The sequence below is a fragment of the Anolis carolinensis genome, chromosome 6, assembly GCF_035594765.1.
Source record: "Anolis carolinensis isolate JA03-04 chromosome 6, rAnoCar3.1.pri, whole genome shotgun sequence".
Classification (NCBI taxonomy): domain Eukaryota; kingdom Metazoa; phylum Chordata; class Lepidosauria; order Squamata; family Dactyloidae; genus Anolis; species Anolis carolinensis.
This window is the reverse complement of record NC_085846.1, coordinates 28,326,655-28,343,290: the sequence shown is the minus strand read 5'-3', so window position 1 is coordinate 28,343,290 and position 16,636 is coordinate 28,326,655. Positions and strand designations below refer to the sequence as shown.

The 16,636-nt window shown below is 40.6% G+C and overlaps 1 protein-coding gene across 2 annotated transcripts in view; it reads left to right on the top strand.

The window, feature by feature from the left end:
* The first annotated feature begins 832 nt into the window (after nucleotides 1–832).
* gpr179 (G protein-coupled receptor 179) overlaps nucleotides 833–16,636 on the top strand; it is a 51,673-nt gene continuing 35,869 nt past the window's right edge. For both annotated transcript variants that reach the window (XM_008113429.3, XM_003222597.4), the window contains exons 1-2: nucleotides 833–2,299; nucleotides 13,027–13,135. In XM_008113429.3, coding sequence (XP_008111636.2) covers nucleotides 1,425–2,299; nucleotides 13,027–13,135 — 984 coding nt within the window. In that variant the 5' untranslated portion in view covers nucleotides 833–1,424. The remainder of the gene's footprint in view (nucleotides 2,300–13,026; nucleotides 13,136–16,636) is intronic.

Genomic DNA, 16,636 nt, shown 5'->3' with positions numbered 1-16,636 from the left:
GTGATTTTAGCTCAAGCGATCCCACAGGAGACAAAAAAACCACCGTAAACGATAAAATCAACAACCAAAACAGCATTCATTTTCCACTAATGTTCAAACATAAGCACAGTAAATACAGAACATAATAATTATATTTCTTTCCCCGTATTGTATGCGGCTGCCAGTAGGGGATAAGAGGAAACAAAGCAATATTCCAGATAACATGTAAAGGCACTTCCAAGTAATAGAATGACACACCATATGAATGTGGAGTATGATCCGATTAAACAACAATGAATATTAGGTTTGCATGGGCTCATGGGTGCTTTTATTTATTATACTCTTCATATGAATTAGGCCCTAGCATTTCATATGTGGTCATGAGCTGTGTAATGGTAAACATCTGGCTCAGATTAGGTCAGAATTGTATCTTCCTTTCCTGGAGTCACCATCCTTCCATTCTTCTTGCTCCCTGTTCTTCTCTTTCACCTCCTTATATCCATCCAAACATGGATAATAATAAATGAGAACCTTCCTGACCCCCAATCTAAACATTTCTCCATCTTTCCTTTCTTTTTCCATTCTTTTCCCATCTCTGGTGCCTGAATAGTTAATTATATTTAGCAGCATGATACGAACATCAGTAGGCAGTAGGTGACCTTATAAATGACTATCATGGTGTTAGTCAAGCTGATGAATGGATGGGGGGGGGAATAAAGATGGGGAGGGAAGGGGAAAGGAGGGGTGAGGTGGGAAGACAAATTTCCCGTTACCATGGTACTCCATGCAGGATTTGGTTGCTTGCATCACTGTCAAACCTATATCCCCTAATGGAACTAAAGTGAGACAGAGAGATGGAGAGAGACAGACACAGTTCCCTTCCAATCCCTCCTTTCCCCACTCTCTCTCTTTCCCTCCCTCCCTCCGGTCTTACACAGGATTTCTCTATTTCAAGCATTAGCAAGTGAGGCTGTTGATAGAGCATTCGGTGTGTGCGCGAATGTGTGTGTGTTGATCTGCAGAGATTTAAAAGCCCAGGCACAGAATAGTAGTTGAGGAGGGGAAAAGAAGGGGGGCCAGTGCCAGCAGCTGCTCATATTGTGGTGACGTCTGCTCCATCATCAACCAGGGAGGGCAGAAGCAAAGAGGGAGAGGGAGAAAGGGAAAGGGAAACAGAGTGAGAGACAGTGAGAAAGTCCTGCAAATTCTACAAACAGGAGATAGGACACTCTTCGGCAGGTGCGCCAAATGTTGTTTGGGGACGTTTCCCTCGGAGATGGCCTGGTTCCTTCTTGGCTTCCCATGCTTTTCTTCTTCCACCTCCTGAGGATCTCAAAATCTCCAACAGATGAATCAAGACTTCTGAAGAGGGCTTCCCCATGGCTGACACGATCATCGCTAGATGACTCCATTGTTTTTGCAGCCCTTTAGAGCCTTTTGGAATTATGGAGATTTGTCTACTGGGGTTTGTGATTTGGTGCTTCCATCTCGAAACCCTTTGGGCAGCTGGGCTCTTCCAGTATCAACGATCAGCTCCACCTAAGGCCAGGACTCCCAAAATGAAGGTATGGATGCCTTCCTCCTCACCTTCTTTGGCTTCAACTTTCACTTGGGTGCCTACCCCGAACTTGGATAAGACAGATCTTGAAGGATCAGAGGCAGCTGTGGCCTTCCTGTATTCTGGAGATGTGTTGAGTCTCTTACAAGCCAACTGTACACGAAAGTTTGAGGTAAGGGATATGGAAAAGGCCTCCAGCCCTCCACCAGCCTTGCGTTCCTATTTGCGTGGTGCTACTGACACCCTGACCCATGCCACCAATTTTCTCAACATGGTCTTCCAGACTAATGACATCCGGGAGTCCAGTGTGAAAGAGGATGTCGAGTGGTACCACGCCTTGGTCAGAAGTGTTATAGAAGGAGATTCCCAAGTTTACCGAGCCATGCTGACCTTTGATGCTCACCCTGTGTCTTCCAAGCCTCAGATGATGCTTCAGGCCACCAAGGAAAACAATGAGATTTTACTCCAGGACCTTTCACCTTCTGCAGAGAGCCTGAGGAATCTGACTTGGGAAAATGAATGGTACAACTTTTTCCGGTTTCAGAGAGCCCCGTTCCTGTACAAGCGAATCCTCAGCAATGACCTCAAGACCCTGGATACCCCCAAATGGAGCCAGGGAGATAGCTATGTGATGGATACTGGCCATGTCAGATGGTCACCTCCTTTCTTGGAATGCGAGGATGGGAAATTCTGGCCCACGTGGATGGTCACTCTCTCCTCTTCTTTCTACGGCCTCAAACCTGACCTCAATCCAGAGTTCAAGTGAGTAGGGAAGGGTGATTTGGATGAGGGGGTGAAACTGTGGCTTCAACAACACGATCAGGTCATGTTCTGGTCTCCTGACTTTAAAACAAAACCTGTAAAACGCAGCTAAGGGAGAGTGATTTGGATATAGGAAGGAGCCCTGAAAAAGACAAAAACTTGCCCAGTGTGTTGTATATAGGGCTTGGTTGGAATATCAATTTACCAATGAACACAGGGTGTGTTTGTCTGCATGTTACAGGTTAGCATCCCTTATCTGGAATTTTGAAATCCAAAATACTCCCAAAATGGGCTACTCGGGTAGCTGAGAAAGTGACACCTTTGTTTTCTGATGGTTCAGTATGCCCAAACTTTGTTTCATTATTAAAAGATATTGTCTGTACAAGTACCTTCAGGCTATGTATATAAGATGTAAATAAAAAATAAATGAACGTCATGTTTAGACTTGGGTCCCATTTCCAAGATACCTTATGCTTATGAAAATATTCCATAATCCAAAAAAAAAACCCCTCTGAAATATATAATACTTCTGGTCCCAAGCATTTTGAATAAAGGATACTTAACCTATACTAAAATGAATAATTCACCGAGAAGCTCACCAGGCTGTTGTAAGAGTAATTTTCCAAACCCTGATGTGTATAAATTAAAGGATATAGATGGATGAATTTCCTGTATAATTGAAATTGGCAAGTTGGAGCCCTCCAGAAATTGATAAAGTACAATTCCCATCATAATCGGTGTTGGTAGAAGTGCGGAAACATCTGGAGACCCCCAAGTTATACACTCTGATCTATAAGATGCCCATAGGTCAAGTTCTTTAGGCATCATACAGTATTAAGAAGAAAATTACAGTAATAAAGAAGGGGAATAAGAATACTGGGAGCAAGTGTCTTCAAATCAAATTAAAAAGAGATAAATAACCATTGCTTGCCCTCACAAATCTGGAAATATGGATCCGTGATGATGATTTTTTAAACTAGGAAGGCACATGAGCTCACATCTTTGAGGAACAAAGCTGGATAAAGCTGCCTGAAGCCAGGGGATCTGAGACAAATACGCTGTTCTCAAGGTCAATGAGAAAGAATTCAATGCATGTTCAGAGACTCTGTCACTCTTTCTTGTACTTTCTCTGTGATCTTTTATGTTCTAAACTTTGACTCAGGATCAGTCTCTGGGGCTGCTATCTGTTGTTTGGCTTGGCTTGGATGGTAAAGCAAATTCATCCCACCTGTGCTGGTCATTTATTCATTTTTTCCCTTATGTAACAATGGAAATATTTCAAAATAAAGTAAGGAAAGATTAGGTATAAAATGCATACAAAAGAAGAAAGTCTGTTCTAAGATTTCTTCTTCTTCTGCATTAGTACAGGTTGACTGGAGCTGCAGTGGCGTAATGGGTTAAACCCTTGTGCCAGCTGGACTGCTGACCTGAAGGTTGGGTTGCTGACCTGAAGGTTGCTGGTTCGAATTCACAAGATGCGGTGAGCTCCCGTCTGTCAGCTCTAGCTTGCGGGGACATGTGAGAAACCTCCCAGCAGGATGATAACACATCTGGGCATCCTCTGGGCAATGTCTCTGTAGATGGCCAATTCTCTCACATCAGAAGCGACTTGCAGTATGTTCTCAAGTCCATTCTGACACAATAAAAAAACAACAGGTTGACTGTTCCTTATCTAAAATGCTTGGGACCAGAAGTGTTTGGATGCTGAATTTCTTTCACATTTTGGAATATTTGCATATATGTACTGAGCTGTCTTGGAGATGAGATCCAAGTCTATACACAAAATTTCCTTATGTTTCATATATACCTTATACATATACCCTGAAGATAATTTTATAAAATACTTTTCATGCTATTATATATGAAACATGGTATGTGTTAATCATTTGTAGTTTTCAAGAGAAGGGTGGGAGGAAGAATCTAGTGTTTGTAAAACCTCCCCAACTATTGGCCTGGAAGAGATTCTTGCTCACGAAAGGTGACTCAGGTTAGTTTTCCACATAGCTGCTCTGTCATTATTTCATTGCTTTTTCTTAACCTACTCTGTCAATTGAAAAAGGGCTTCCACCTGCCTGAAACCTAAGGGCCCGTTCTTTGCAATCCAACACAGGGAAGATAACATATGCCAAGGGAAGAGAAATCTGTACATGTGCCAAACATTTCTTTTAAAATTGCTTCCGACAGAATCATAGATTTGTACAGTTGGGAGGGATTCCAAAGGCCAGTTCCCATTGATGCAGGAATCTGCAGCTGAAACCATCTCTAACAGATGGTCTGCCAGCCTCCGTTTCAAAAACCCCAATTAAAGAGAATCCATCGTTTTCTGAGGTTGCCTCTTCAGCCGATAAACACCTCTTACCATATAATATGTTCTTCAGATTCCTTTTGGGGTTGACTTTAGAGGGTTCAGGGCTGAAACCTGTGAACTAATGAGTTCAAATTAAACCTGAGAGAAGTGATTATGTAAACACAGTCCCCTCGAGTCAAAACATGTCTCCTTTTAATAGAGAGAGTGGGACAAATCCTGTTTTAGTCACAATCATCCATTGGATATTTCAGAATCTGCCTAATTGGTATGGTATTCTGAAAATCCCTTATCTTGGATTCCAAAATTGTCCACACATGGATGGCTGAGCTATGGATACCTTTGTTTTTGTTTTTTTGGTGCTTCAATGTACACAAACTTTGTTGCATGAACAAAATTATTGAAAATATTGTTTGAAATTATTTTTAGGTTATGTGTATAAGATGTATATGAAGTACACATATTTTTTTGCATTTAGAGCTGGGCCCCATCTCCAAAATGTCTCATTATGTGGGAAATCTAAAATCCAAAACATTTCTGGTCCCCAGATGAAGGATACTCAACCTGAATAGGCAATTTGTAAGTAGTTGTCAGAATCAACTGGTATGAAGAGCAACAACATAGCTGTGAAAGTTAGTCCCAACTACATCTTGCAATATTGGTAGGTCATCCTTTATGAAAAGGAGGGATTAGGTACATATTTATATCTGTTGTCTTCTGTGAGGCTCATAAAAGGAGGAGGAGGAAGAGGGGACATTTTAAATATGGGAAAGAAGCACTCTGTTTTTGTTTTTGTTTTAAATGAGAGGGGCACCCTATGGCTACCTTAAGCCTCATTTAATGCGGTGTGTCAACACAAAGGAAAGGACAACTCTTTCATATTAAAAGAGCCTCCTTGCACATTCATCTGGGGACAATTAACAGGTAGCTAAACAGTTTTGAGCCTAGACATAACTTTTTTTTAAAATTGTAAAAGTTTGCCTTTGATCGCAGGATGCCATGTTCCTATGACTTACTTTATTCCCACAAAGAATCCCTACATTAACTGAGGTTCAGAGACACTATCATTCTCCAGTGCCAATTTTCCTAGTATGGCACTGCTTTGAGTCAATGAAAGAAGTCCAAATGGTGGCTATTTAAAGTTACACACCTGAAGCAGCTACAAACTGGTGTTTATCTCCATCACACACAGGGCTGCTAAGAAGTAAGACATTCTTTTCCTTCCTTGCATTACCCCAAACACAGTGCGTTATTTGCGTTTGAGGCCTCACATCTTAGTACTGGATACAGGGCCACTTTGTGATGTGCATGGAACTGAAATGAAGTGGGAAGGAAAGAAATCCCTTAATTTGTTGTTGAAGGCTTTCATGTCCAGAATCACTGGGTTGCTGTGAATTTTCCGGGCTGTATTGCCATGTTCCAGAAGCATTCCCTCCTGACGTTTCATCCACATCTATGGCAGGCATCCTCAGAGGTTGTGAGGGGTGTTGGAAACTAGACAAGTAGAGTTTACATATTTGTGGCATGTTCAGGGTAGGAGAAAGAACTTTTGTCTGTTTGAGGCAGGTGTGAATGTTGCAGTTGGCCATCTTGATTAGCATTGAATAGCCTTGCAACTTCAAAGCCTGGCTGCTTCCTGCCTGGGGGGAATCCTTTGTTGGGATGTGTTATCTGGCGCTGATTGTTTCCTGTCTGAAATTCCCCTGTCTTCTGAGTGTTGTTCTTTATTTACTTGTTGCAAAGTGGATGAGCAGAAAAAGTTTAAGAAGCCTAGCTCTAGGGAAGCCCCACCTGCATGAAAATATGACCCCTACAAGTTGAATACATGGCACCGTTATGTACAGCCCAGAGAAGACTTGACACATTTCCTGTGTATGCTGTCTGCCTAGATCTCACTTTCCTCTGACTTAAAACTGCAATGTGCTTCTACTCATCACACTCAAACACCTTTCCGCTGCTGAAGGGGGAAAATCTGGATGAGTCATCTCTTTTGATCATTGCTTTTATCCGGGGACACACATGATCGGAATTTCACAGACTATCAACACTCTTGTCAGGGCATCCCATACTGCTAATTTCACTCAAAGAAATCTAATGGGAAACCCATTCTAGGAATGAAAGGCATGGAATTTATTCATGAAAACTGACTCTCTGTAAACCATAAGCAAATATAGAAATGTGCATGGCTGCATCCTCATTGTTGCAACAGACTTGTTACAAGGCAAAAGTAAGTGGACCAGAGCGAAATACAACAGCAAAAATCCATTTCATTTTACAAACTTCATAGTCCGCTGCTGGGGAGGACAGCTTGACATTACAGAAAAAATTAGCATAGTCAAAAATCACATATTAATAAATTTGCCAGTTGAATGACAACTCCCAGAAACCCCGGATAGCATGGGTATTCTACCTGAGGGATTCTGGGATCTATATTCTAAACACACTTTTCTTAAACTCTGCAGTAAATCTATATTACCAGTATGAACAATTACAAAATAATAGTATACTATTTATTCACATGATCCTTCAAATACCAATACAGAGAATATTCTTCCATTGCTGATGACATTACAAATCATCATTTACCCTTTAAGCTCTTCAGATCATGAAAGCAATTGACACGTGCAATATTTCCCTGTGTTGTTTTGCTGTGTCTTATTTTTTTCATTCCAATATAATGTTTTCCATTTATAACAGCAAAGGTTGCAGTGAGCTATATCTGGATCTGACACAAGAATGTCAATAACTGGGCCGTGTGTTTCCATGGGAACTTATTGTTAGACCATAACTCATAAGTTTGCTAAATGGAGGTAAGAAGCCAATCAGCAAAAGGAACAGGCTAAAGACGATTTGACATCTCAGTGCACGTGTGGAAGGAGGAAACAATAGGAGAGGCTGCAGCAGGAGGCCAAGAAAGACATGTAGTGATGGCTGCAACATGAGTGGCTTTAAAACAGGATTAATAAATTAACTGCTACACTTGGGATTCCAACATCTCGGGATCTGGCTTCTTTCCTCTAGTCCTAAAGAAGAAAAGAGGAATCTCAGGGTGAAAGTGACATCTTGAAAAGTGTGGTATATTTTCCCTCACTTGTTAGGCTTGCTGGGTTTTTATTTGCATTCAACTTTGTCCCATGCTTAATGTCTCATGCTTACATTGGCACAGTAGATCTTCTGTGACATCAAAAGGGATTATACCCCGTGGTTGCAGCTTTTGGCTCTGAAATCAATAGGATAGACTTTAACGCCAGTTTATTTTTCAAGACAGCTTAATGCCCTTCTTAGGAGTTTTTAAAGAGAGGCTGGATGGCTATCTGTCAGGAGGACTTTGTGTGTTCCTGCATGGCAGGGGGTTGGACTGGATGTCTCTTGGGGTCTCTTCCAACTCTGATTCTATTCCACTTCTAATATCAGAGGCACAATGCCTCTGCATATCCATTACTGGAGAACACAAGGTGGGAGTTGTACGCCTAACTATGGGTTTCTAATAGGCAACTATATGTTGAACCAGATAGGTCAAGTAGTCAACTATGTTAGTTGTATTGGAAATAACTGCATCCAGTCTCTGGGGACATATCCCTATGGAAATAAATAATATTTCCCTATGGAAATAAATAATAATCATAACCTTATTGAAAAGGAAAAATTATGTCACATCTGTTTGGCAAATGTGAATCTCCATGAAGATGTGGAGACCACCTTAGTCAAGAAAAGCATGACCTTGTTAGAAGTCAACCCTTTGAACAAGTGATACTCATAAGCATTCATGTAATGGCACACAGGTAACTCAGCTGTTAAAATGAAGAACCATGTCTTTGCACTTTGAAGGACAAAGACATGCCACTACAAAATATATTTGGTTAGCAGAGGATGGTTGTTTCTTTGAAGTTGAAATTGCAGTTGCCCAAAACATATACACTTGAAAACTCTTAGTTTAAAATATGCACTCAAAGATAAAAAAACAAAGTCTTCTTTGAAAAATAACATACCGTATCTTGTTTACTCACAAGCATCTTGTATTACCATATATACTTGAGTATAAGCCAAGTTTTTCAGCTTTTTTAGGACTGAAAAAGCCTCCCTCAACTTATACTGGCCGGCTTGCATTTGGGTCTGCTTATACTTGAGTATATAGATAATCAGTGTTGGACAGTCTTATCATATTAAAATATTATTATTATCTTAAATTATAGTTTTATGTAAATATTCAAAAACATTTAACCTAATGGTGCCTCAATTAATGTAATTTTATTGGTATCTATTTTTATTTTTATTTCTCAAATTTACCAGTAGCTGCTGCATTTCCTACCCTCATCTTATACTTGAATCAATACATTTTCCCAGTTTTTTGTGGTAAAATTAGGTGCCTCGACTTATATTCAGGTTGGCTTCTACTCGAGTATATACGGTAATTCACCATACAAGCACATTTCTTATTTAAGTTTAGTTATAGATAGGATGTAGTTCTCTCTCTGTGTTGAGTATACAGGGTATCATTCTTAATCAATAGCCCATAGTCTTTAGGTATAGTTGTCTCACTGAAGTCAAAAAGTCATACTTCTTTACTGAAGTCCAAACAGCAACATGCATCCACCTCCACTGAGGTCTGATGTCTCACAGGCATACACCTCCACTGAGGTGTAAAAGCAGACAGACTACAAAATGGAGTCCTGAGTCTGAACATGCTCAGTACAATCACATGTCTGTAACCCCTCCCACACCAAAGAGGTACAGTCAAACTGACAAATCAACATACACATAAAATACAGGTTAGCAAATATATACATTATCTCCTCTTGTGTCAAGTTTGGTCCCAGCCCATTGTCAGTAGGAGTCACAGTTTCTCTGGATGTAGGTGAGCTATAACTCCCAAAATCAAAGTCCATTCCCATTAACCCCTGCAGTATGTTCGGTTGGTCATGGGGCTTCTCTGTGCCAAGTTTGCTCCCAGTCCACTGTCGGTGGGTGTCCCAGTATCAGTTAAGGTACTGCAAGTCCCATTATCCATGGCAAGTTTGGCCCAAACCATCATTGGTTGGGTTAACAGTGCTCTCTGGATGTAGGTCAAGTACAACTCTTGTAAACCATGATGAATTCTCCCCAAACCTCTTGTTCAGTTGCTGATCAATTCCTCTGTGTGCCATAGAAAAAGGTAGGAAAGGGTTAATGTAGAGGCAGTGGGTGCGGGTTATGCAAATTAAAGAACCCTGGGATGTCCATTCTGGAGGAAAAACAGAAGATCTAGGAAGAAATTGTCCCCGTATGACTTGGGTGGGGGCAGAATGGTGTTTGTGGCGGACACTGGCAGGGTTTGGGCTACATGTTCATGGCACTCACTATAACCTGCATGTCAGTGGAGGGAGGGCCACTGGTGTCTCCGGCTCAGTGGGAACTATAGCTGTTTGTGGTAGTGGGAGGCTGTCTGTGTAAGTGGACACCTCTTCCATATACACACGAACACATTTTTCACTTTTATTATTTGTGTATAGATAGAAGATATAGATATAGATAGATATATAGAAGACTAGCTTTGCCCAGCCACGTGTTGCTGTGGCTTATGGGAATCCTTTGTTGGCCAGGTGGAATAGCAGTGAACAGCCTTGCAGTCTCAAAGCCTGGCCGTTTTCTGGAGTAGCTGGAGCTTTTTGTTGTATGAACATAGAGGCATGGATGAGGGGTTGTGCTGCCAAGTTTAGTGTTTCTGGGATGTGTAGTTTTATTGTTTTGTCCTAGGCCGAAATTTCATTACCCTTTTATATATATAGACTAGCTGTGCCCAGCCACGTGTTGCTGTGGTGAAGTATGTGTATGGGAAGATTATAAATGGGTTATATAGCTGTGTGGAAGGGCCTTGAGTCTACACTGCCATATAATCCAGTTCAAATCAGATAATCTGTATTTTATAGGCAGTGTGGAAGAGGCTTAAGTGAGGCCTAACTCTGCCTGTCCCCTGGGCTGAGTGGGTTGCTAGGAGACCAAGTGGACGGAGCTTAGCCTTCTAACTGGCAGCAATTGGATAAAAACAATTATTTGTCTCCCTCTAATTAGGACTTTATTTTTCTTTTCTTTTTGTTGTATGAACGTAAAGGCATGGATGAGGGGTTGTGCTGCCAAGTTTAGTGTTTCTGGGATGTGTAGTTTTGTCGTTTTGTCCTAGACCGAAATTTCATTACCCTTTTATATATATAGATAGAAGATATAGAAGCTAAATACATAGTTACTTTTATTTTTGGTAGTGGTAGGAAAAGTCAAACCCCATACTGTAGTACCACCATTTTCCCACCCAATTCTCTTATGTGTGCAACATGCTTAAGACTAATGGGAGGAGGAAAAACAAAGAGACAAACAACATAGGCTGTATATGTGCATTTTCTTTTTTAACCTTGGACAGTTCCCCAAAATGTTATGATTTACCCTTGGTACACACCTAATTTGTTAATGGACAAATCCATCTATCTGTCTATCAATTCATCTAGCCGTGCTTTCAACCACATATCAATCTGTCTGTCTCACCTTCTGAACAGACAGTTCTTTCTGGAATATATAAGTCCTTCTACTTTAGGATTCCCAGGCTTTCCCAGAGTCACAAAGTTGAGACTGCGTGTCTCATGGTGTCCTATATCTGATAAATCTGTTCTCCTGCTGCGTTGACCGCTCACTGCTTCCCTGCATACATAAATCATCAACAAAAAGGCAGTGACCTGCAATACCCTCCTGGGCTGATTTAGATCGGTCTCTTCCAGAGTTCGGGTAAACATAGAAGCCTGATTCTACACAAAAACGTGCAAACTCCAGCTTGTGTTAATACATGGTAGTGGTGTCTGTCTCAGCTGCACAGAAAACACATTCCCCATCACTTTACAAGATTTAATTGAAGTTGAGGCTCAACACTAGAGCCAGGACCTAAGTTCAGAGAGACTAGCAGAGTATAAGTTCTAAAATGTGAAGTGTGAGTAACATGCTCCACTTGGGAGCAAGGCTGCTCAAGGCATAGCAGCAAATCGTTCACACCATGACCTCCCTAAATCAAAGAGTGCAGTATTCTAAACCAAACCAATTATTTTGGTGTGTGAAGCATAAAGTTACGAAAAAAGATCTTCCATTTTGGTAAAGATATAACAATAGGAATGTAAGTAACACAGTAGGAAATAATTGGCTGCACTTTAATCTGTTTCATTATCTCCCCAGTTTTCTACTATCTCATTGTGCTTGTCTAACGAAAGAGTTGACCTTGTACATAGGCATCTTTATTCCCTGGATATTAATAAAGTTTCTGAAGAATGACAGGCTTAAAGTTTGGAGATAAGATGGAAGAGGAAAAAGATGACAGGGAAATAAGTCTCCCCCCCTCCCCCCCCCCTTTGTTTCTTGTATTTTGGTATTGCCTCCCAGATCACAAGGCGACAAACAAATAAAAAACCCAATTAATAAACAATGCAAAAATAAAAACAGTGTGTTGTCGAAGGCTTTCATGGTTGGAACCACTGAGTTGCTGTGAGTTTTCCGGGCTGTAAGGCCATGTTCCAGAAGCATTCTCTCCTGATGTTTTCCCCACATCTATGACAGGCACCCTCAAAGGTTGTGATGTATATTGGAAACTAGGCTCGGGAAGTTTATAAATCTGTGGAAGGTCCATCTCCCAACAAAGGCTTCCCCTGGGCAAGAAGCAGCCAGGCTTTGAAGCTGCAAAGCTATTTAATGCTAATCAAGGTGGCCAATTGCAACATTCACACTTGCCTCAAACAGACAATAGTTCTTTCTCCCACCCTGAACCTTCCACAGATATATAAACCTCCCTTACTTATTTTCCAACAGACCTCACATCCTCTGAGGATGCCTGCCATAGATGTGGGAAAAACATCAGGAGAGAATGCTTTTGGAACATGGCCATGCAGCCTGGAAAACTCACAGCAACCCAGTCCCATAATCCAGTTTTAAATCAGTTAAGATAACAGTTTCAAACACTGAATGTCACACAGAACAACACTATTTTGGTTGCCAATCAGAAGCTTTTAAGAGATGGGTCAAGTGTAATTCCCATGGCTTGGCCCCATCCTATAGAAACACATTTCATTTTTTCTTCTTCTGGAGTTCCTGTATGTTTTGACTGCATGGGGCACAGAAATTAAATAGGAAATCACAGGAACAACCGCCACCATTTCTAAGCTTTGGATATATTAGGTGGGATAATTCAGTCTCATCTTTGACAGCCCTTTCTTTATTCCTCCATACTAAATGGAGTCATAAGTTCTCCCCATATCAGATGTGATAGTGCATAGGCTCTTAGTTATGCATAACAGCCAGCTGCGGTAACATCTGCAGCAATAATAAAATACAATAATCTACAGAACACCATATGTTAGAACTTCCTTCCATTCTCCATCAAATACATGCTTTTAATCTCTTGTGTTATCTGTTCCAGAGGGGTCCTGAGGATGGATGTTAAAATCCAGAACATTGATATAAACCAGTGCGCCAGTGGACAGGGATGGTTTGCAAACACGCACCAATGTGACCTCAACAGTACCCAGGTAAGGAGAATCACAACTAAATCAAGGATTAATTTTAGATTGTTTACAATGCATGCTCGGAATATTTTATATTGCCCATTCACTGGAGGTTTTCACCAGAAATATGTGCTTTTTAAAAATCTTAAGTCTTCTGCTTTTATATACGATTTGAGGCCCCTTTCATATTACATAGTTATAGTGCTATGTTTCTATTTTAACTGCTATAATATATTTATAATATAATATAATATATTTTGAGTTCTGTTATTGATGTTTTAAAAGGTGCTTTTAGGATGTTTTTAAGGTGTTTTTAAAGATGTTTTTAAGATGTTTTTAAATTGTTGATTTTAGCCGGTTCTTGTAAGCCACCCCGAGCCCTAGGGAAGTGGCGGCATATAAGTTTGACTAATAAATAAATAAATAAATAATGGAGACCCCGGTGCCGCAATAGGTTAAATCCTTGTGCCGGCAGGACTGTGGACTGAAAGGTCGGTGGTTAGAATCCGAGGAGTGGGGTGAGCTCCCGTCTGTCAGCTTCAGCTTCCCATGCAGGGACATGAGAGAAGCCTCCTACAGGATCATAAAACATCCGGGTGTCCTCTGAGCAAGGTCCTTGCAGACGGCCAGTTCTCTCACACCAGAAGTGACTTGCAGTTTCTCAAGTCGCTCCTGACATTGAAAAAAACCTGTTATGGGGTCTCACTTATCCAAGCTTCACTTATCCAAGGTTCTGTATTATCCAAGGCAGTCTGCCTTTTAGTAGTTATTGTTTTTGTAGTAAATGTTGCAATGTTTTGGTGCTAAATTCGTAAACACAATAATTACTGCATAACATTACTGTGTATTGAACTGCTTTTTCTGTCAGTTTCTTGTAAAACATGATGTTTTGGTGCTTAATTTGTAAAATCATAATGTAATTTTTGTTTAATTGGCTTTTTTCTTAATCCCTCCTTATTATCCAAGATTTTCGCTTATCCAATGTTGTGCCAGCCTGTTTATCTTGGATAAGTGAGACTCTACTGTAGTAGTAATTTGGTTTGGCATTAGACCTCTCTTGCTGAGAATTCTAAAATCTAAAAATCCCAGGACTCCATAGACTGCACCTATAGCAGTTAAAGTGGTGTCAAATAACTCTGTAATGAGAAAGAGGCCTGTGGTACTGTACATACATAAGAGGATCTGTACTCAGAGACCTTTTAATCAAGCCGACAAAAGGATGGATTGGGAATAGGTCATGTGCTGAACAATAGGAGAGGGAATCAAGGTACTAGTAGACAGAAACATTTACGTACGTAGGTATGTGTGGAAATTAAATGTTGCAAATGAAATTATACATTCACCCAAGTATTGAAATGTTTAATTTTTAGCTTTGGGTATTTGATTTGGAGAGATTCATTTGGAACATCTAATGCCTTCTTTGTGAAGCTGCAATCTGCCGAAATGCTATCAATTGTCGGGAATTGCATGTATAGACACACTCTCTTTTGTGTCTTGTTCAATCCACATAACTATTTTGTCCATTTGTTAGGATGCAAGGTAAAGGCATAATCCAATACAGAAATCTGACCTCTTGAAATGTCTCTAAAGGCAAAACTGAGCATGGCATCAATCACCTGTAATGGATATGTAGAGGGTAGGGACATGATATGAAAATAACAGACATAAGGATACCTGAGCAAAGTCTGCACCATGCAGGGAATGGGAATGTTTAATTATTTCTCTGACAAAAAGCAGGTCTTGGAAATCCCTGTTTGGATTTTCCATGCAGTCCCATTGGTGCTAAGGAAAGCTTCCCTTGATAAGACCTAGCAATTTTCCATAGCAACACCGGATAGTGCTGTAAGTCTGTAGAGAATTGTGTTAATTGAGACTGAGAAGTTTATATATGGTGTAGAAATGGATAGTGATCAAGGTTAGTGACTTGCAGTGGAATGTGACATGTGGGACATAACCAGCCTGTGAGAGATCTTTACTAAAAAGAAGAAAAAAAGGATTTCCCTTGTACGTGTTCAAAAAATAAGAAAACTATGAGAAGAATTCTTTCAACAGGGCGACAATCTACTAAATGCTACAATATATTGCATCTATATCGAACCACAATTCCTCAACTGTATGTGCGTGTGGGTATAGTTGAGGAATTGTAGTTCAATATAGATACTTACTGTGTGGTGTGTCCTTAAGTTGACTGTCAACTTATGTCAACTCCATGAATTTCATAGGGTTTTCTCAGGCAAGGAATACTCAGAGGTGGTTTTGCCACTTCGTTTCTCTGAAATGTAGTCACATCACCTGGTATTCATTGGTTATCTCCCATCCAAGCATTAACCAGGGCTGCACCTAGATCAGAAGGGATCTGGTGACTTCAAGATATTTAGGCAAGTTCAACATTACGGAGCCCCCAATGGCGCAGTAGGTAAAACTGCTGAGCTGCTGAACTTGTTGGTTTGAATCTGGGGAGCAGGGTGCGCTCCCACTGTTAGCTCCAGCTTCTGCCAACCTAGCAGTTCGAAAACATGCAAATGTGAGTAGATCAATAGGTACTTCTCTGGCAGGAAGGTAATGGTGCGCCATGCAGTCATGCCAGCCACATGACCTTGGAGGTGTCTATGGACAACGCCAGCTCTTCAGCTTAGAAATGGAGATGAGCTCCAACCCCCAGAGTCAGATACGATTAGATTTAATGTCAAGGGGAAACCTTTACCTTTAACATTACGTTACTTCCTACAAATCAAGTAAACTTCAATAGTAATTTATTCTTTATAACCTATTGATGTGCAAAATAGATTGAAAAAGGAACACAGCCAAAATCAATCGTGGCTACACATGGGTTTTTTTCCAAGTGTAATTTCTTGCTGATGTCGTCAATGTTTGTGTTAATTAATTCATCAAAAGAACATTAAGGTAAAATAGGGATTTATTGTTACCTGTGGGATGTTAACTTTAGTGCATTCTCATTAATTCAAAACATAGTTTTCAGCAACTTGAGGTAGATGTGCTGTAACTTCTAAACTTCGTTCCATTTCACACAGCTCTTTATGCAATTTATCATTCCCTCTTTCAATTTAAAACTAGGTACTCTCCACTGTCCACCACAGCTTGAATGTTGGACTATGGGCACATCTATACTGTAGCATTAATGCAGTTTGACATCACTTTCACTGCCATGGTTCAAGACTATGGAATCATGGGAGTTGCTGTTTTACAGGGTTTTTAGCCTTCTCTGACAAAGGGTGCTGGTGTCGCAGCAGTTGGAATTCAACCCCACACTGCCCAAGTCTGTAGTCCTCAATGAGTTAGGAATAGGCTGAGCTAATCCCTTCCTCCTGTCTCCTGAATGATAGTTGGAATGTATCTATTTCTTCTCTCCTCTCTGTTTCTACTCTCATTCTGATTGGTTATGTAGAATGGATTCATTGCAGGTGCATGCCTTTTGTCTCTGACTGTCTACTTTTACATCTGTGTGTGTGCTGTGTGTATTGAGATCTCTCTCTACCTGTGTATCAGGAGAAATATAATGCTTGG